Source organism: Miscanthus floridulus, chromosome 2 (assembly GCF_019320115.1).
Source record: "Miscanthus floridulus cultivar M001 chromosome 2, ASM1932011v1, whole genome shotgun sequence".
Lineage (NCBI taxonomy): Eukaryota > Viridiplantae > Streptophyta > Magnoliopsida > Poales > Poaceae > Miscanthus > Miscanthus floridulus.
The window spans coordinates 168,813,143-168,834,845 of record NC_089581.1 but is presented as its reverse complement, the minus strand read 5'-3'; the positions used below and the strand labels follow the sequence as shown (position 1 = coordinate 168,834,845).

Here is a 21,703-nt window from a genome sequence, read left to right as displayed (position 1 = left end):
AAAGGGAGAGACCGGGGCCGTTTCTAGAGGGGAAAGACTTACTCTCACGCTCATACACACTCAGGCATAGACGAGTTCAAGAGATAGACGAACACAAGCTCGACCCTCTGTAACGCGCACGCTTCCCCGCTGCCTGAGATCAACATCTCAAGCAATCTACACCGCTTCACGTAGAGACCTGGGACTAGCTCCCTCTCTCGCCCTGCTTGTAACCCCCTACTACGAGCATTTCGGTGCAAGGAATACAAGATCGATCCCTTAGACTGGACGTAGGGCACCCATTGCCCGAACCTATATAAACCTTGTGTCTCTTTGTATCACCATCTAGGATTAGGGGCACGCAGTACATTTTCACTAGTTGGTTGAGGGCCCGCCGGTCCGAAACACCGACAACTTCAGATCTACTTTTGTAACATCCATAAAAACACAACTGTAACATACCTTTGAGAAGACTGAAACATCTAAAACATACATTTGCAACATGGGGAGGGAAAGCCTAGGCCGATTGATTCCAGCCGTCGGGGTCGGAGCCAGAGGCGAGCGGTGGCGCACGAGCACCGACGCCACCAGTATCGAGCTTGGCTCGACGGCGACGGTGAGGGATGGGGGGAGGAGCGCCATGGCCACCGGGGTGGGGGAGCTTGGTCGCCGGGGTGAGAGAGAGCGCCGCCGGGAGTGGGGACGGCGCCGCGCCGGGGTGGAGGAGAGCCGCCCACTCCCCTGGAACACCGTCGTGCCACCTCCATGGATCTTGCTCCTGCTCCATAGATCTCGTCGGGGTGGGGGAGAGGGCCGCGGGATCTGCAGGCGTTGGAGGCTCCCGGTGAGGGGGAACGCGAGGCGTGCGGGAGTTGATTTTGTTAGGCGAGGCATGTTTTTTTAGGCGAGTAGCGCTAGCAGCAGTGAGTGGAGCGAGACGTTCGACCTTCCAGACGTTTTAATGGTAGCATTACCGTTGTCTTTGGAACGTAGGTAGTAGTAATTTGAAATGAGATTTTGGAATGAACCATAGCTACTTGTCCAAATTCTCCTGATATTTTTTCCCTGCACCCACAGCTGCACGCGTATATGTAACTACGTGCAAGTGCTACAAAAGAGAGGCTCCAAAGCCAGAGCCCTGTCCCCTGTGAACAGGGTCCTCGAATCAAGGGCAGCGGAGATGCGTACAGGAAAAGCAGCGCGAAAGGGAGAAAAATCAATGATTGTTTGACTAGCACGGCCCTAAACCAAGGTTAAATTCACTAGCTGCTATGAATATAGAGTATAAACAAACAAAATGAGGGCCATTCTCCAACTAAAAAACACATAGCTGACGCTTCGATGGAAAAAAAAACACATGGCAGATCACCATTTGAAACTTCCCTCCAAAAGTTCAGACTCCCAAGTCTGAATGTTCCAAAACCAATTATCTTCAGGAAAAGAGAATGCCCAGCACCTCCAAATACTGTTATTCTTTTTAGGCCAATCACTGCATTGGACAGACCATTTCATGCCCTTATAGTAAATCTCAGCACTTATCAAGTCCTAATCCCACTGCTAGTTTTATATCCCCAATGGCAGAGTACTATAAAGATCCTAAACCCCAGAAACTCCGATCCCTAAAGATCAGTCTCCAGCTCATCCATCCACTGCTTAGAAGTTAGTAGAACTCCTCAACAGTCTGCTTCTGGCTGCTTGATCACATTGACACCCTGAAGTTGAACTAGCTCCTTCAGATTACCAGCCAGTCAGCCAGACACTGCCGTTGTCCACTTGGCGTTTTGGCCGTGTTCATTTGCGCCATGGGGTGCACCACCTCAAGGCAGGCCCGTCACGACCTCCGATACTGCCCGTCGCCGCTGGGGGCGCTGCCGCGCAGCCAGTCGTTCCCGGCTCGTTGCCCCAGCGACGTCGGAGTCCACGTGGTGCGGCTCACGTCGTCCACGCTCGGCTCCCTGGAGCTGGACAAGGCCATGCCGCGGGCTCCGGAGCCCGCGGCGGCGCGCGCGCCCACGAGGCTGGCGCCGCGCACGCCCACCATGACGCCGCCCAACGAGCCGGAGGACATCGACGCGTGGGCGCTCATGGCCGGCCTCGAGGACCACTCGCCGCTGCTGGCCGCGCCGTTCGGGCGCCACTCCTTCTCGTTCCCGGTCGCCACGGTGCCGCAGGAGCTCACGGCGTCCGCCAAGGTGACGCCGCTGCCGATGCCTCGCCCCGACGCCGCCCTGACGAACGGCGGCGAGGAGGGGAAGGCGCCGGCGCCGGCAAAGCCGCGGAGGGCGGTGCTCTACTTTACGTCGCTGCGCGGCGTGCGCGCCACGTACGAGGACTGCTGCCTCGCGCGCGCCATCCTCAAGGGCTACGGCGTGCGCCTCGACGAGCGCGACGTGTCCATGCACCGCGGATTCCGGGACGAGTTCCGCGGCCTCCTCGGCCTCGGCGGTGGCGCGATCGCCAAGTGCTGGGCGCCCGCCGCGCCCGCCGTCCTCCCCAGCCTGTTCGTGGACGGGGAGCTCGTGGGCAACGCCGAGGAGCTGAAGCGGCTGCACGAGGCCGGGGAGCTCGCGGCGAGGCTCGCCGGGTGCGAGAGCGCCGCGGCGGCCGGCGCCCACGGCGAGGCCGGCGCGTGCGAGGCCTGCGGGGACGTGCGGTTCGTGCTCTGCGAGGTCTGCTCGGGCAGCTGCAAGGTGTACGTGGACGACGAAGACGAGCCGGAGGAGGAAGGCGACGAATGCGGCGCCGGCGCCGGGGCCGGGTTCCGGCGGTGCACTGAGTGCAACGAAAACGGCATCGTGAGGTGCCCCGTGTGCGGCTGCTGAGTGCTGAGCCGAGACGTCCGCGGAGCTGGATACGCGACGCGACGTGACGTGAACAATTTTTCCCCCTCCCCTGAGTGCACCAATTGGGTGTGGTGCACGCTATAGCCCCCGGGGTTTTGTGGATGATCTTCAGTAATCTTGCGTGCGTGATCAACGGCGCGCGGCGATCGTGCTGTCTGTGTCTGGATCCGATTTCTGGATTGCATTGCATGTTAAGAGATGTCAGTGCTCCATTGGTGTTTCCAGAGGAACCAAGTTCTCTATCTACTCCTTCTAGTCCAAATAGTCCAATATCGAACCAACCAGATCTTTTGCCGGCCACAGCGGCAGTGGACTGCTTCGCCCTGGACGCGTTCCTCCTTTTGGTTTTTGCCCGCGACACGAACGGTGGCCGTGGGCTGTGTTGCCAGGTTGGAGCAGTTGGGAGGCGATTCAAAGCCGGCGCCGGCGCGTTTTGGCATGCGACAGAGCAAAAGCGAGGCGCTGGAACGGGACAATTGGAGTAAAACAAGGTGGTTGCATTGCTGGGACCAGAAATCTCAAACGGCGGACAATACACAGTAGGAGTAGTAGTAGGCCTCTAGCTCTAGACCAATCATCAACATCATCGATCGTCTAGTTGTACTACACTGCACATTGATTGATCGAATAATCCTTTTGTTTTTCCCCCTGATGATCGGTCTGCTGTAGCTACACGCAGGACAGTGACACAAACAGGAGCACTCACAACGCACCAGCCTTGACTTGACCTACTCGCTCCTTACACTAGCTAATAGCACTAGCACAGAGACCTGACCTTGGTACCAGCTGGTGCTGGATGCTCACCTTCACCTCCACCTCGCCACGCCTATCGACCACACACAACAAAAGCACACAATGGTTTCTCGTTTCGCCTACTTCTTATTCTGTTCAACTTTCAACATACAACAGCTCTTGCACGGTTGGGTTGGGTTGTGTCGCCGTGCCGTGCTCCGGCGGCCGGCCCGGGCTCGATCAGTGGCCGCCCGCGCTGACGGCTCTGAACTGGCGCTTGGAGATCTTGGGCAGCAGGAACACGCCCACGACGCCGCCGATGAGGGCGAACCCCGAGGCCACGCCGAACGCCGGGATGTTGCCCTTCCCGAACAGCGCGTCCCACGGGCCGGCGCCCAGCGCGATGATCACCTGGGGGATAACGATGGAGATGTTGAGGACGCCGGTGCACAGCCCCTGCCCGCCGCCCTTGGAGGCCGCTAGCTGCGCCGTCACCGCGAACGGGACGCTGTACAGGATCTGCATTGCAAAAAAGAGATCGATCGATCAGGACACCCAGTCCAGTGGCGTGGCGTGGCATGCATCTGATGGCGAGGCGACGTGCTTACGGCGAGAGGGACACCCAGGAAGGCGAAGAGGACGAGGCACACGGCCTTGATGCTCGTGCTCGCGGTGATGGCGTCCTGCACGTATCCGTGGTAGTCCTTGAGCGACCAGAAGCTGATCAGCGCGGTGGCTGCCATGGCGACGCACACCATGAAGTTGCTCGTCACCCACACCACCCTCGGCCCGACCTTCCGGCACATGGGCTCTATCAGGAACGAGCTGAATCCTAGAATAATCTGCACGTAACCACCAGCCTCGTGGTCAGCTATCTATTACTACTGCAGGACAGAATTTGCAACGTCTGCCGTCTGGAAATGAATGAAGTGAGACTGAAACTTACCGAGTTGAGTAGCAGCCCGAATGCGCCTACTCTGACACCTTCGTTGAATGCCGAGATCTGAGCATTGGTGCCCTTTGGGTCGCCGTGGTAGATTTCACGGCCCATCCAGTCGGTGTCGTAGAGGATGAACGGGAACCACGAGAGCTGCAAGGACAATGGATCAAGCGTCAGTACACAGTTTGCCATGGCCGTTTGATCCATTCAAAAACACTCTGAAACCAGTGACTAGATAGCTCTGTATGGCAATGGCATACCCAGGTGAGACCAGTTACGAGAAGCACGGACGGCATCCCGGGGGGCAAATTCTTGAAGCCCTTCAACAGTGCAAGTGGCCCGGTAGGCTCAGCTTCAACCTCGCCGTTTGCTTTTGTTGGGAGGTTCTCGTTTCCTCTGTATGGTACTTCCTTGGCGAAGATCAGGGTTACAGCCAAGCATATGACTAGGAACACCTGTTGAAAGACATAAAATGTGTCTCTATTTGCGGCATGGGAAAAGAAAAATATTGCACGAATGTTTTGAAGGAATGGTAAAACTTACCACAGCCACCAGAAATGCACCTTTCAGGTTTGCACAGGCCTCACAACAGGCATTTGTTTTGAGGAAAGGAAACCACCTGTATGTGATGATATCAGTAATAATTCAGAATGCACATTTTTCAGTAAACCAATGTTCAGAATACAAAATCAGATAAAGTTTATGTAGGAGTGGTGGACTTACTTGTGCCAATTGTTTGTGGAACCAGAGGAATAGCCTAGGATGTTTCCCAGCGCCATCCAAGAACAGAAGATTGAGTTAGCTGCACTAGGCCCGTGATGACCTGTTGAGCAAAGAAAAGTAATTACAAATCAGGTCACAAAGTCCACTTATTGTGTTATGTCACAACAAGTACTAGCACTGGCTAATAAACAAACTGTTAAAAAATCTCTGAAATGAATTAGCGAGAAAGTTACCACACAAATCAGCCATCATAGCACGCGCTGGACCCTAACAGTTGGATGGAAAATGTCTCAGATTTACAATAGTGTGCTTTCCAAACTGCTTAATCTGAATTATTGATAGAAATGCACTCACTTGCACAGTATTGTTGGAAAAGTCAAGGAGCCAAAACCCCATAACATATACAATTGCAGCGTGCCAGCGAGGACCATGATAGAGACTGTATTGCACATCAAGTGTCAGATCAGTTGCTAATGATACTGATACAAAGCAAAAGGTAAAGATATACTACTATGCAGCAGTAGCCGCCAGAGCAAAGCAGTTTGTTTACCTGCAATGTTCCTTTGTGTCCCCTAGAGCAGCTCCGATGTCTGACGAAAAGCCAACAACAATGACCTACACAGCGTGAACTGGAAACCATTAATCGGGAACGTTAAGAGCAAAAAACAGGGAACAGCTGTGACTATAGCTGCAGTTCCAACTTTTAGGAAAAGAGAGAGTGTAAGGTTCAGAGGTTCTCACAGCAAGGCAGATGAGCATACATCCTGTCAGGATAAATGGCCTCCGTCTTCCCCATCTTGCTGTACACCTATCACTGTACAGGCCAACCAACGGTTGAACCTGCAGGGTAGAAGGAGGGAATCCATGGATAAGTACCACAGTAATGCTGGTGAAAAATAACGGCAAGTGCGGATGCTGTATTAGAATAGAACCGATTGGTTCCCGTGCTTACCACTAAGCCAGCAATAGGACCGCATAGCCACATGAATGAAGTGAGGGCATGTGAAAGCCCCAGAGTCTGCACAGATATAGGTAAAATTCAGACATCAGACATGAACTGTTCATATATAGGATGGGCATGTAACTAGTTGTTCATTCATACAGTTTAACTTCAGACCAACTAATTCAGTCTGTTTAGCACTGCAAAGGGAAGTAGTACTTGTAACTGTTTATTCAGAGAAATCAGCCAGTAGTTCTGAAACTCTATTTCTTCCACGGTTCAGTTATGTTGTCATGAAACACTATTTTATTAGTTGGACTGTGCATGTGCATGCTGACTTGTCGAGGTACTTGAGACCGGACCATATCTCTTTTTTTTTTAATGAAAAACAAATAGAGAGGAAAGGGAATATATCTGGACTGAAACTAAAGCAGGTTCCTCTCTCTTTTAATCTGGCCATTCAGGTTGCAGGGTGCGGTTAGGCAACGTGCCAAATCAAACCTGTCAGATACGCCTGCACAGGCACCAACCGGCTCGATGGCACTTGGCTCAACAAGGCTATGCCCTATGCACTACGGCAGGCAGCATAAACTTTATCCAAAGTGCTCGCCGAATAGGCACGGATATAAATATTCTATTCGGGCAATAATGAAAGTTTTCCTTTTTCTCTGTGTGGACGGTCAATAAACAATTTGTTTTCGGACAATCAATGGAAGCTCTAGTAGAACACTTAAATTTTGTTTGCCATATGGAAGGCATGGATATATAGAAGGCATTTTTCAGCGTGCAGGGGCAGTAGTTGAGTTTTGTTCCTTACCACATATAACAACATGTTTATTATCCGCTAAAAGATTAGGATCTAAAAACTGTCGCTTTTCTATGCAATTGGATTGAAGTAAAACTTAACTTAACTTCATCCACATTTTTGGTTGTTCACATGGCAAAAAAAATGTGTTCGGCTTTCTAGAACATCTTTTTTCTATTATGTTCTTGGCTCTGAAACATTTCAAATCCGACATGATGGACCTAGAGCTTTTATTCTTCTTCTTCTTGTTATGTTAACAAGGAAAGTATGGAAGGTTGCAGTTTGTTAGGGAGGGCCATACATAACTTGTGGTCTTTGTTTCGGAGCTTTGGACGGCGGGACAATGGTCGGCTATGGTGGACAGGTTTCCTTATCCGGCCGCCGGACGGGTTGTATGCTTCTGGAACTTCTGGGCTGGACAGAGAATTCATTTGACGAGAGAGACACCAAACGACCATGCAGGCAGGCACCGTCTTCCTTCCTGCGTCTTTTCGGGAAGGCTATCTGCTATTCTGCTTCGGTCACCTCATAGGAACTGTGAGGAGTACTCCTAGCTACTGGCACATACGAGGTGTCAGATGAAGTACAGCAGTCAACAGGAGTATTAATACTGCCATATACACCGGCACGTCAGAACAATACTCCTGCTCCGAGTAGGAGGCTAACCCTGTTCGCTTATGATGCAGTGTTTTTCTCTTACAACAAAACAGCATCAGCTGGCTTATAGAAACCATCAAGCGAGCTCGAGGTACGTTCAGACTCTACGTATTGGTGGCAGTAACTGGTGTAGAGGAAAAATAGGCAAAACACATATATTGGGTGGCGGAGCAGGAAATAAGGGAAGCAGGATTTTGGTTTAGTTTTTGGCAGAGGACAATTAATTTGTGGCTAGGAGATGCATGACCAATCGTGAAGGATCCATCGAGCTGGACTCTTCCAATATAATCTAAACAAAACCACCCACATCAATGAAGTAGAATGAAACAAAGTGTGCTACGTAGCTATCAGCGGCAAGTTTGGCCACACATGTACGTGCTGACGATTCTTATTCTCGGCGAACGTACTAGTCTACTTTTTCCCCGTGAGTTTGACGAGACAAAGACAACTTGAAACATCCATTACATTACGGGTCGTCGAAAAGCTACTATGCCTTTTTCAAATTCAAACTACTACTAGATTACATATGTATTGGACCTTATTAGGTTTAAAAAAATGGTTGAAAACACGCATCATGATCGCGGTGGTATATGTAATTCATTCACAAGCAAAACTGTACGTAAATACGTACGTAAATACGCGGGCGTGTTCGGGTGCGCAGCAAGCGTTGGCGCACGTACGTACACGGACGAGGGAGCGCGGCGCACGTACGGCAACATATATAATATATTCATTTTTATTTGATCTCGTACATGCACACGCATGCGCATGATGGTGGTGGTGACGAAGGATATGTAGGTACGACGTCTATACCTGCACGTAGGGCGTCAGGAGGGAGAGCTGCAGCGCCCAGCCGTACTGCACGCCGCCGGCGACCATGCCGGCGAGGATGAGCCTGCCGAGGCTGGTCGGCGCAACGTGGTCCGCCGCAGCCGCACCGGCGCCACCGCCGGCGCCGCGGACCCCCACCGACAGCTCCAGCTCACCGTCGCCGCGAGCCATGGCGGGCGCGAGCACACGTGCGGGACCTCGGTCGGTGCAACAACCACCGAGCTAGGCGATCGCCCTGCTGGCTAGGATCGACGGACGGAACCGGTCGATCGATCAGGCGCCCGCGCGCGAGAGAGATTGTGAATTCCAAGGGATCGGATTAACCAGCGCAGGAGGAGCAAGGAACAAGAGCTTTGGGAGGCGCAGGGCACTCGGGAGACAGACAGACGAAAATGGAAAGGGCGAGCGAGAGGGTGTGGGTGTGGGTGTGGGGGAGGAGGAGAGCGAGGTGCGCTGAGAGCGCGCGTGGAGTGAGGAGACGTGAGGTGAGGTGAGGTGAGGTGTGGGTGTGGAGCGGGGGAGATGGAGAGGCATTTAAAGGCCGTGGCGCGTTGCCTGTGGCGCGCGACGACCCCCGGCCCTGCCCGGCCCGCGGCCTGGCGTGCGCGGACGACGCTAGCTACGCGATGCGATGCGAGCCCGCGGGCGGATGCGGCCACTCGTTCCGCCATCCTACCAGGGCACAATTAGGCCCGGTTTAGTTTCCAATTTTTTTTCCACCTACAGTAAAAAAAAGTATGTTTCGACACATGTATAGAGTACTAAATGTAGACGAAAAAAAACTAATTGCACAGTTCTCGGCAAAATCGCGAGACAAATCTTTTAAGCCTAATTAGTCCATAAAAAGCCTTAAAGTGCTAGTCCACATGTGCTAATGACCGATTAATTAGTATCATTAGATTCGTCTCGCAGTTTCCTGATGGGTTCTGTAATTTATTTTTTTATTAATATCCAAAAACCACTCCCAACATCCTCCTAACATATCCGATGTAACACTTAGAAATTTTCGCCTCCCCCAACTAAACACACCCTTATTACTCGTCTACGACGCTGGCCCACAGGCCACAGGGAAGGCAGGATGCTGCTGCAGGAGTGCCTGCCCTCCTTATCCATCTGCCGCCGCTGCCTCCAGATCGTCCGGTCTAGCTTCGCCAGGCTGTGCGAATCCTTTATCCCCGGGTGCACCTAGCGATTCCACTACGGTTTCGGCCATGCAGACTGCAGAGGCGCCGCCCGGATCGCGTGTGGCTGCGCTTCATGCTCCTTGAGTCCTTGGATGCCTGATCGATCTGTTCGCGTCGTCACTAGAGAAAACGCACAACCGTAGGTCTTTTGTGCATGCTCCACTGCGCCTTGCGTCTGCGTCTGCGTGCGTTCGTCCAAGCAGATGAGAGTGATGTCCCGGGGATGGATGCATGGAGTGACACAATCACCGAATCACGTACGCCGCACAAACCGCAAGCCTGCTGCTCGAACGGGAGCTTCAAGCCAACGTACGTGTGCAAAGCATCGTAATCAGGGGCGGATCCAAAAAATTGAGGCATTGATGTCATTGTACAATAGTCTTACTAAAATCATAGGATCATCTCGTGCACAAACAGTGTTCACAAGCTAATTTGTCCAAACTCATTGCTGTCGGATGACATCAATGCTTGAACTGTGGCTTAGCACCTTTGTCGTAATACATATGTGAAGTGGCTTGCGCCATTGTAGCCTGCTAATTTTGGGGTTCCCGTTGATCTTGTCACGGTGCACGGATGAATGCTACTCTCTTGATTTCAAATTGCAAGCTATTTTGGCTTTTTTTAAATACATACTTTTTATTATATGTCTAGGCATAGCATATACATCTACGTGCATAGAGAAAACCATGTGTTTGGAAAACATGGCGAGTATGTATTTGATTGAGCCTCTCCAATGGATATGCACGTATACAGAGCTTGTTTGAATAGGATGGATGAAACTCTAGATAAATTGCATACGGAAAAGTGTGGTCTCAGAAAATTGATGGTTACTGTCGGGCCAAATAAATTTACAAAAGGTATGTTTGGATGGAGTTTCGTGCGTTAGGACTTAGGACACTAATATAGAAAAACTACTATCACTGCTGCTTGTACTATTTATTTTATTAGAGCAAGTATAATAGCAGGCTGTAAGCCGACTAAATGCTGAGGTGGAGGAGAGATGGGAGGAGAGAGAGGAGAAGCGAGCTGTAAGCTTACAGCCGGCTTGGACACAGGAACCAAGAAAGTCTATGAGAGAGACAAGTGGGCCATGTATTAACTGTAAAGAGCTAACTACTATATGAGTGGGCTGAGAGAAGGCTACAAAGAACCTTACAGCCAGCAAGCCGACTGTATTATTAGCCTTACTCTTAAGATACATTCACAACGGAGCTCCACATCAATCACCACAAAAACACTACATTGATAAATCATATACAAATTAAAAAACAAGAACATCCCACCATCAATTTCGTTGACTAATCATCAATGACAATAACTACTCCATCAACCCTTGTTCTAGCATGGTTCAAAATCTGAGCTAGATAAGTATTAAAAATTCTATATAAATTTAGTACATACAACTAATCAGAATTGATTGTATTTACTCTATCTATCATTTTATAACACTACTGCCATTTGAGTACTCTATGATCTCTATCCAGCTATCATACATTTATCAATTATGCTATATGTGTAACTGTGTGGGTTTTTAAATGTGTATTTAGTTGAAATATTAGAGAGAAGTCCGTACCAAAATACTACAGGCACTATAGTTTTAACTTAACACGTGGATAAAAAACACAACGGCTAATAAGATCAAAGTTGAAAGCTAAAATATAGATTCTCATTACAATTATAGGTGGCTTAAGCTTAGGTTTTAACTAAATACGTATTAAAGACGCACATGTGTGCAATGCAAAATATGACAACCAGCAAACATATCTTAATATTACCGATTGGAAACCCTTACAGAACCTCCACTTCCTCATAAAATGTGCTATTAAAAAATATTAGAAATCCCTATAATACTCAAACTTCTATTAAAAAATTAGGCTGACTCAAATCATCATAGAGAATAATAATATCCATTCGATTTTCTAAAAAAAATGCTTACTTTTGTCAATATAAGAAACATGAATAACCTCTTAAATTTACATCTAAACTGCCAAACCTAAACTTGATTTTAAATTGTCCACCTATGACATTACGAGATAATATAAAATAACCCCTTTAATTTGCATAAAAATCACTTACATTTGTTGTTACATTGAAACCACAAACTAAAATATCCCTCGTACGTCTAAATTACCTATGTAAGCTAGTGTTGTTATGAAGAGATAAAAAACATAAAATATACTATATATGTTTCTAAGTTACCCAATTATACCACCAATAAATTCAAATTAAATATATATACTATATATACCAAGTACCTTAATAACAAACCACATACGGGTGATCCGAAAGATCATTTTAAATTATGTTAACTCTATAACAATAAATTTTATAAGGTTTTACTTTACATAAACTTATACATTTTTGACATATCAATACTGCTAATCTAATTGTAGGCACTGCACTTTTTAACATAACAACACTATTGCACATATAATTCTTTTATATAGGAAATTCAACGTCTTGAGCGCAGTAGTGCATGAAGAAGTGATTGTTTGTGCCATTGTAGAAACTAAGAGTGGAATCTAGGACCAAGAATCCGTTCTTTTTAATGACGCGCAAATGAAAATTTTAATAAAATATAAAAATAAAGTGTTAGATTTTGAACTTGACACGACAACTAATAATATCAAAATATGGAAGTGTCGACGGAATATCGTCGGCAGTCCTCCGAGGGGTATCCCACGAAGATAGATTGATCGGCAGAGAAGCGTGTAATCAAGAACAAGAAGGCAACAGAGACACACGGGTTAGACAGGTTCAGGCCGTCAGTATGACGTAATACCCTACTCATATGGTCTGTTGGTTTGTATTGGCTATCATATGATATTGCGTGAGTTTGGAGGGGGTCCCTGCCCGCCTTATATAGTCCGGGGGCAGGGTTACAAGTCAGTTAGATCTGAGAGATAACCGAAAAGTAATAACAGATTACAGAAATCTTGGGATCCTATGTATCCTAATAGATCTCGTAGTATCTTCAGGATATCTTCCCGGTGTCTTGTGAGAGGCACCGAGCAGAGTCGTGCCTCGCAAGGCTTCGTCTTGTGGGTTGAGCCGCCCCTGGGGGCATAACCCATGTGGTCTGCCGGGTATTCAGGGTCGTACCCCCCACAGCTAGTCCCCGAGCACCTTGTACCCTTTGTGCAACGCCGTCTTGAGCTTGTCCGAGCAGGTGTAAACAAAGCCGAGCAGTCAAACTCATGGTCCGACCACCGTGATGAGTTGGCGAGCAGCGTGAACCATCACCGAGCAGCGTGAACCGTCGTCGAGCAGCATGAGTGTCGCCGAGCAATGTGAACCATCGCCGAGCAGCATAAACCAAGTACGGCTTACCATAAGGGTGTAAGGAGCTCAAGTTCAAAAACGAAAATTTCTTCGCAGTGGACCAAGTGTGCCCACTTAGAGTCCGACCACGAGAAAGGGAGATAGTCTTCTTCAGCTTTAAGAGGCTTGGAGTCTTCCAGAATAAAGCAAACACACTCACCGCGAGGTGAAGTGTGCCCACTTAGTCCATGAGCCTGACGGTAGATGACGTAGTCATGTGGTGTCAGGGTCCAAAGTAGAAAAATAGTAAGAGACCAGCCGAGCGGGCAGCTAGTCCCCAGGCGTAGCCCCAAAATGAAAAAAAGCACATTCACCGCAAGGTGAAGTGTGCCCACTTAGTCCCTAAGCCTGACAGTAGATGACGTGGTCACGTGGTGCTAGGGTCAGAAACAGCAGTCAACAAAAAAATCCCAAATGCGGTGAGGAACTAAGACGTAATGTTGAAGAAGTCCCCGAGCCACAAGATGAAACCTTGGAGAAAACAGAATCATGGAGGAAACACCGAAGTAATGGCTGTACAGTAGTGATTACTGAGTGTCGATGCGGGACCCATAGGATACCCCGCAAAGGACAGAGAAGATCTAGTCCAACTAGGATTCTTCCCCTGTAATCTTAGTAGTATAACTATTAAGCAATCCTACTAGGATATCTCATTATAAACTGACTAGGACTCTGGCCTCCTGACTATATAAAGGAGGGCAGGGCTCCTAAGACAACAACAATGGTACAACACAACACTGGACAATCAATCCAACGCAAAGGCTAAGGCCGACTGGACGTAAGGTTATTACTCGATCTACGATCGAGGGCCTGAACCAGGATAAATCGACTGTGTCTTGCGTTAACCATCGAGTTCAGCATACGCCGAAGCCCGAACATACTGCCCCGGGTACCCCCGTGGCAGGCTATCGGTGGTAAAACATCGACAGCTGGCGCGCCAGGTAGGGGAGTTCGGCGACTTTGCATCCAAGAATTCGATGGACCTCGACAACATAATCTTCCCAACGGAATCAACTTTCATCTTCGGCTCATGGATCTGCGAGGCGGACAACAACGGCAAGCTTCAGGGCCATCTCCTCAAAGATCCAGATCATCATAAAGAATTTCATACTTCACCAAATACAACGGATCAGCTCACCAGAAGATTCGCACAGCTCACAGTATCCGATTCAAATCAGATTTCGCGACCACTCGTATCCGATTCGAATTCAAACATCAAGGCGAAGTTTTATCCGAGTGCTTTCAAGAATCCGCGTTCTTTTTTGGCAAGATTCCAGAGCACATCCCAAAACAACTCGGATTGCCCTCAGAATTCTTCCAAAAAGACGAGTTCTTTTCCATTTGGGCTCGACAACATGGCAAAATCCTATCAAGGACAGTTCGAAAGATCTTTCAATCCAAGATGCGGGATACCACTGACAGGAGCTCAGGAGGGCCTCGTGCTAACAATAACATCCCAAGACTGCATCATTCATTGGCCAGGTTCTGTTCCTGAGGACAGCAGTACCCAACTAGTCGGCACGACGACGACAGCAATTCTACCCTACCAAGAAGGAGACTCGATCTATGACACCGAGGCATCCACTAAAGTCATTAGCAACTCTGACAGCATGAAAGCTAACGCCAATAACAGAGCGACTCATGCGCGAGAAGTGCTCATGGTCCGACGACCGCGGTCACCACTAAATCCCCCAGAAGCACCCGATGTCAGATCATCAGATGAATCAGAATCCAACATATCACCTTTTGCCCAAGGCTACGACGGAGAAACAGATAGTCAGAAACATGCTAGAGAAAGAAAAAACAAGTTAAAGCAAGGGCGTCAGCACCGTGCTAGGCAGCGCAAGGAAGCTTGGATCAGATACGAGTCAGAATTGGCTGAGTACGACAAAAGAAAATCGCAACGAGAAGTAGAGGGGAGACGCACGGCGAATACACCTTACGATAAGATTCGAGAAGCATTAGAAGAACTCGGAAAAACTTCACACCCCAGTGAGAAGTATGAACAGCTCCAGGACTTGCTCCGATCGACGATCCCGAAAACGCATGAAGAGAGAGCTCGATCAAGACTACCCGCAAGATCAACAACCCGCAGGCAAGAAGATCAAAATCAAAGGAAATCCGCTTTCGAAAGACTTGGGCCGAGTGGAAGCCGTGATGAAGGAAGTAGGAAGGAACATAATCAGAGCCACCAATTTGAACAACCAAGGAAGACTAGGAGTAGGGTACCTACCCAGACAATCTCGCAAGATTATTCCCGTCAAAACGACAGCTGGCCAGAAGAAGGTGCCGAATCCGAATTCAGAGAAACCAAGACACACGACAGATTCCCCTGCTTCGCAAACAGGCTTGCAATGGCACGATTACCTCACAAATTCAAACCATCTAACCACTCCAAGTATGATGGCAAAACTGAACCAAGGCAATGGCTCAGAATATATTCACAATCAATCGAACTAGCCGGAGGAGATGACGATATCAAAACCCTGTTCTTTCCCATGGCACTGGAAGCCATGCCTCTCCAATGGTTCGACAAACTGAACCCAGGATCTATCAGAAATTGGGAGGATTTGCAAAGAGCTTTTTGTGAGAATTTTGCAGGAATCATTACACATCCAATCACCCATGCGGAATTAAAAGGACTCAAGCAAAAGGGAGGTGAAAGTCTCAGAAATTATTATCGACGATTCGGCGAACTACGAGCCCAAGTGCATGACATAACCGAACGAGAAGTAATTGAAGCTTTCTCTCACGGAATCATGGCTAGGTGGCAATTTCAAGACTTCTGCAAAGAAAATCCGAGAAACAATGAGGAATTCAGACGAACAGTAGAAAAAATGATTACCGCAGAAGAAAAAACCCGAGAAAGATTCCCGGACAGAAACAACCAGGACAACTCGGACAGGCAAAATCATCGAAATAGCAGACATCAAGAAAGAAAACGTAGACCAGACAATACTGTGGCAATGGCCGACAAATCAAAGAAGTTTACCAAACCCAGAAGATATGATGACATTGAAAACATACGTTGCCCATTGCACCCTAATGGGAGACACACCATTGGAAATTGCTATACTTTCAAAGATCAATACACAAGAAAAAATAGTAAGGAAGACACCAAAGAAGACAATCAGAAAAGAGAAGGAGACGACCACGAGGACAAAGGATTCCAAAAACCTAGGGGAACGGTAGCAGTGATTTTCTCAGGGGCTCCGGATTGCAGAAGCAAACATCAAGAAAAACTAGCACTACGGACCATTATGACAGCAGAACCGGCTACACCAAGATACCTCAATTGGTCACAGTATCCTATCCAATTCACCAGGGAAGACCAGTGGACTAGCGTGGGAAACGCAGGCCATTATCCATTGGTTCTGGATCCAACTATAGCTGGTATGACTGTCACCAAAGTACTAATCGATGGAGGAGCTGGGCTTAACATCATCTTTTCAGAAACACTGAGAAAAATGGGACTACAACTCGCCGGGATGATTACACCAACAAGCACACCTTTTTACGGAATAGTACCCGGCAAAGCAGCCATGCCACTCGGACAAATTACTTTACCTGTTACCTTCGGAACTCCTTCAAACTACCGAACAGAGTTTATCAAATTCGAAGTCGCCGACTTCGATTCATCATATCATGCAATCCTAGGACGTCCGGCACTGGCCAAATTCATGGCAATACCACATTATCCGTACTTACTACTTAAGATGCCAGGACCCCACGGTATCCTTTCTCTTCGAAGCGATTTAAAGCGCGCTTTTGACTGCGACGTTCAGGCAATCCAAATTGCAGCCAAAGCACAAGCTGACAATGGAAGAAAAGAAATAGCCACAATCGCGGCAGAAACAAACCAAGAAGAATTAGAAATACCAGCTAAAAGACCCAGTATCATCGCACCACCAAAAGAAGCCGACGTCAAGCAAATCGACTTAGGCACGGGCGACACCTCCAAGACAGCAACCATCAGTGCTCACCTCTCGGAAAAATAGGAACTCGCGCTCACCAACTTTCTTCGGGACAACAAAGATATCTTCGCTTGGAAGCCAGCCGACATGCCAGGAGTCCCAAGAGAGTTGGCTGAGCACAGAATTGATGTCAACAAAAGCTCCAAACCTGTAAAACAGCGGCTACGACAATTCTCACCCGACAAGAAGGCGGCAATTAAAAAGGAAATAACAAAACTGATGGCAGCCGGGTTCATCAAGGAGATCCTACATCCAGACTGGCTAGCAAACCCGGTCCTTGTACAGAAGAAAAACACGGACGAGTGGCGTATGTGCGTCGATTACACAGATCTCAACAAACAATGCCCAAAAGATCCGTTCGGGCTACCACGCATTGACCAGATAGTTGACTCGACAGCAGGATCTGCGTTATTATCTTTTCTCGATTGCTATTCAGGATATCACCAGATCGCACTAAAAGAAGAAGACCAGAGCAAGACATCTTTCATCACCCCGTTTGGTGCCTACTGCTACAAGACCATGTCGTTTGGACTAAAAAACGCTGGCGCCACGTACCAAAGAGCTATCCAGACTTGCCTTGGGAATCAAATCAGTGAAAATGTGGAGGCATACGTGGACGATGTGGTAGTGAAAACAAAAAACCCAGACACTCTAATTGAAGATCTAAAGCAAACTTTCGAAAACTTGAAGAAATGGAGATGGAAATTGAATCCAAACAAATGTGTATTTGGAGTTCCCTCAGGACAACTACTCGGATTCTTGGTCAGTCAGCGCGGGATTGAAGCCAGCACCAAGCAAATTCGAGCTATAACAGAAATGGGCCCACCTAGAAGTGTCAAAGATGTGCAGAAACTAACAGGATGCATGGCGGCCCTCAACCGTTTCATATCAAGACTCGGCGAAAAGGGGTTACCTTTCTTTAAACTACTAAAGAAGACAGACAAGTTCGAGTGGACAACAGAAGCCGACGAAGCTTTCAAAAAACTTAAAGAATAACTCACTTCATCGCCTATCCTGACACCTCCAAAGAAAGATGAAGATATGATGCTATATATCGCGGCAACTCCCACCGTAATCAGCACAGCAATAGTCATAGAAAGAGAAGAACAAGGGCGCGCGTATAAAGTGCAACGTCCAGTATACTACATCAGCGAAGTACTGTCAGAATCCAAAATCCGGTACCCATATGTACAAAAACTACTCTACGCTTTACTCATTACCTCTCGGAAGCTTCGCCACTATTTCGAAAGCCACAAGATTACCGTAGCGACAGATTTTCCACTCGGAGATATCCTACACAATAAAGACGCCACAGGGCGCATATCCAAATGGGCAGTTAAAATTGGAGCTCTGGACATCAATTTCACCCCACGGAAAGCAATCAAATCTCAAGCCCTCACCGATTTCGTGGCCGAATGGACAGAGATTCAACAGCCCTTATCAGATACCATCCTCGACCATTGGAAGATGTACTTTGATGGATCACTCAAACTAGGCGGGGCCGGTGCAGGCGTTCTCCTCATTTCTCCAGAAGGAAAACAACTCAAGTACGTCCTTCAGATATTATGGCAAGCTACAAATAACGAAGCAGAATATGAAGCCCTCATCCACGGGCTACGAGTCGCGATTACCCTCGGAATAAAAAGATTACTCGTATACGGCGACTCAGCAGTGGTCATCAACCAAGTCAACAAAGATTGGGACTGCACCAAAGAAAACATGGGTGCTTATTGTGCTGAAATACGAAAACTTGAAAAACACTTCCAAGGATTAGAAATTTTACACGTTTTACGCGATTCCAACATTGCAGCGGATGTCCTTGCCAAACTCGGATCAGACAGGGCAAAGGTTCCACCCGGCGTGTTCATAGAAGAGCTATCAGTTCCTTCTATCAAACAACCCGGTGAAACAACACATGAAATTCAGGCTAAAGGCGTTCAGATATTGATAATCAACACTTCATGGACTCAAGTTTTCATCGACTATATCAAAGAAAACAAATTACCAGCAGATAAGGCAGAAGCCACCCAAGTTGTTCGCAGAAGCAAAAACTACGTTCTAGTAGGAGATAAACTTTACAGAAGAGCAGCATCATCAGGAGTACTCCTAAAATGTGTTTCGTTTCAAGAAGGAAAAGAGATCCTAGACGAAATACACTCAGGTTGCTGCGGAAATCATGCCGCTTCAAGGACACTGGTTGGCAAAGCATTTCGCACCGGATTCTACTGGCCAACCGCTTTGAAAGACGCAGAAGAGCTTGTCAGAAAATGCAAAGGTTGCCAAATGTTTGCAAGACAAGCCCATGTACCAGCTCACAATCTTATCTGCATACCACCCGCTTGGCCTTTTTCCTGCTGGGGGCTAGATCAAGTAGGACCCTTGAAAAAGGCAAAAGGCGGTTTCGAGTACATCTTTGTGGCAGTTGACAAGTTTACTAAGTGGATTGAATACAAACCACTCGCGAAATACAGCGCAACCAAAGCAGTCGAGTTCATCCAAGACATTATGCACCGTTTCGGCATGCCAAATCGAATCATCACAGATCTAGGCTCCCCCTTCACAGCTACAGAATTTAAAAGCTGGGCACGAGACTGTGGTTTCAGCATAGACTATGCGTCTGTTGCACATCCAGAAGCCAACGGACAAGTAGAAAGAGCTAATGGACTCATACTAGCCGGATTAAAACCAAGGTTATACGAAGAACTAATGGACTATGGGTCCAAATGGATTGAAGAACTACCAAAAGTAGTATGGGGGCTACGAACTCAAATAAGCAGAGCAATAGGCCACTCACCTTTTTTCCTAGTTTACGGGTCAGAGGCCGTACTACCCGCCGATTTGATCTGGACATCCCCAAAAATAGAACAATATGATGAAGGAGAAGCAGAACACACAAGGAGATTAGAACTCGACAGTTCAGAAGAAATCAGAATAAACGCTACCCTCCAATCAGCTAGATACCTACAAGGTTTAAGACGGCACTACAACAAGAGTACCCAACCTCGATCACTACAAGTTGGAGACTTAGTGCTAAGAAGGATACAAAAGACTGATGGACGACATAAGCTACTCAGTCCTTGGGAAGGCCCGTTCATTGTCACAAAAATCACCGGACCCGGCACATACAAGTTAATGACCGAAGATGGAAAAGAAGTCAGCAATACATGGCACATCAGCCAGCTAAGAAAATTCCATGCGTAAAAACAACTCAGGGAAAAGCAGACATGCAAGCCACAAAGGACCTACGTTCACAATCAACGAAAGACAATACTATTCAAAAACATATGTATTAGTTTATACTCATGATCAATAAAGATGATATTCATCCACACCATGTCTTGTCATGACTTCCAACGAGTTGTTCTCCCGAAACAAAAAGCAAAATGGCTGAAAACATGCCTGAGCATCCCGGCCGAGAGCAAAATAGCTGAAAAGACGCTTGAGCCCGCCGATGAGGGTAGCCAAAAGCTAACACCCGAAACAAAAAGCAAAATGGCTGAAAACATGCCTGAGCATTCCGGCCGAGAGCAAAATAGCTGAAAAGACGCTTGAGCCCGCCGATGAGGGTAGCCAAAAGCTAACACCCGAAACAAAAAGCAAAATGGCTGAAAACATGCCTGAGCATCCCGGCCGAGAGCAAAATAGCTAAAAAGATGCTTGAGCCCGCCGATGAGGGTAGCTAAAAGCTAACACCCGAAACAAAAAGCAAAATGGCTGAAAACATGCCTGAGCATCCCGGCCGAGAGCAAAATAGCTGAAAAGACGCTTGAGCCCGCCGATGAGGGTAGCTAAAAGCTAACACCCGAAACAAAAAGCAAAATGGCTGAAAACATGCCTGAGCATTCCGGCCGAGAGCAAAATAGCTGAAAAGACGCTTGAGCTCGCCGATGAGGGTAGCCAAAAGCTAACACCCGAAACAAAAAGCAAAATGGCTGAAAACATGCCTGAGCATCCCGGCCGAGAGCAAAATAGCTGAAAAGATGCTTGAGCCCGCCGATGAGGGTAGCTAAAAGCTAACACCCGAAACAAAAAGCAAAATGGCTGAAAACATGCCTGAGCATCCCGGCCGAGAGCAAAATAGCTGAAAAGACGCTTGAGCCCGCCGATGAGGGTAGCTAAAAGCTAACACCCGAAACAAAAAGCAAAATGGCTGAAAACATGCCTGAGCATTCCGGCCGAGAGCAAAATAGCTGAAAAGACGCTTGAGCTCGCCGATGAGGGTAGCTAAAAGCTAACACCCGAAACAAAAAGCAAAATGGCTGAAAACATGCCTGAGCATTCCGGCCGAAAGCAAAATAGCCGAAAAGACGCTTGAGCTCGCCGATGAAGGTAGCTAAAAAGCTAACACCTGAAACAAAAAGCAAATCAACCAAGTCAACCGAAATCTATCTTCAAAAGACCCTCCAGCACTTCGTTCCGAAAAGCAAGAGGCTCGGGGGCTACAACCAGATGGATGTACTTCTTCTTCAAAAGAGCACAAGCACCATTCAAGAAAGCACTCGGACGCCGAAGTTTATCAAAGCTGCATTCTATACCGAGTCGTTTTACATAGTGCGGGCGAAAGGTTGCTAACGCGAAGATCTACATCTAACAAAGTCATCACACGGACAAAGCACTCGACGAATCACAGAGGAACGATAAAAGAAAAGTACCCGACAAATCAAGGGGCCCCGTAAGAATAACACATAGAGCCGTTTCGCGGAGCAGAGACGGAAACAGAACAAGGTACTCAACAAGTCAAATAACTTCAACCGCACCCAAACAAAGAATACAT

At 47.9% G+C, this 21,703-nt stretch overlaps 2 protein-coding genes across 2 annotated transcripts; one reads left to right on the top strand and one right to left on the bottom strand.

The window, feature by feature from the left end:
• Positions 1–1,057: 1,057 nt before the first annotated feature.
• LOC136535644 (uncharacterized protein At3g28850-like) lies at positions 1,058–3,570 on the top strand. The gene has a single exon (XM_066527980.1). The coding sequence runs from the start codon at positions 1,782–1,784 to the stop codon at positions 2,799–2,801; it is 1,020 nt and encodes a 339-aa protein (XP_066384077.1). The 5' UTR covers positions 1,058–1,781; the 3' UTR covers positions 2,802–3,570.
• Positions 3,442–8,962, bottom strand: LOC136535643 (sucrose transport protein SUT1-like). Its single transcript, XM_066527979.1, has 12 exons — positions 8,433–8,962; positions 6,170–6,235; positions 5,959–6,057; positions 5,768–5,832; positions 5,572–5,656; positions 5,451–5,484; positions 5,218–5,317; positions 5,038–5,113; positions 4,755–4,949; positions 4,501–4,644; positions 4,163–4,396; positions 3,442–4,073 (listed from the first exon to the last, which is right to left on the bottom strand). The coding sequence occupies exons 1-12, from the start codon at positions 8,619–8,621 to the stop codon at positions 3,795–3,797; spliced, it is 1,566 nt and encodes a 521-aa protein (XP_066384076.1). The 5' UTR covers positions 8,622–8,962; the 3' UTR covers positions 3,442–3,794.
• Positions 8,963–21,703: the final 12,741 nt, after the last annotated feature.

What these genes read in the sequence shown, in the direction of transcription:
- LOC136535644 (XM_066527980.1), top strand. Translation starts at nt 1,782, where the DNA reads ATGGGGTGCACCACCTCAAGGCAGGCCCGTCACGACCTCCGATACTGC.
- LOC136535643 (XM_066527979.1), bottom strand. Translation starts at nt 8,621, where the DNA reads ATGGCTCGCGGCGACGGTGAGCTGGAGCTGTCGGTGGGGGTCCGCGGC. An exon ending in GTATGCTCATCTGCCTTGCT is followed by an intron (nt 5,833 to 5,958) that starts GTGAGAACCTCT and finishes CACGCTGTGTAG; the next exon opens with GTCATTGTTGTTGGCTTTTC. An exon ending in TCCACAAACAATTGGCACAA is followed by an intron (nt 5,114 to 5,217) that starts GTAAGTCCACCA and finishes CATCACATACAG; the next exon opens with GTGGTTTCCTTTCCTCAAAA.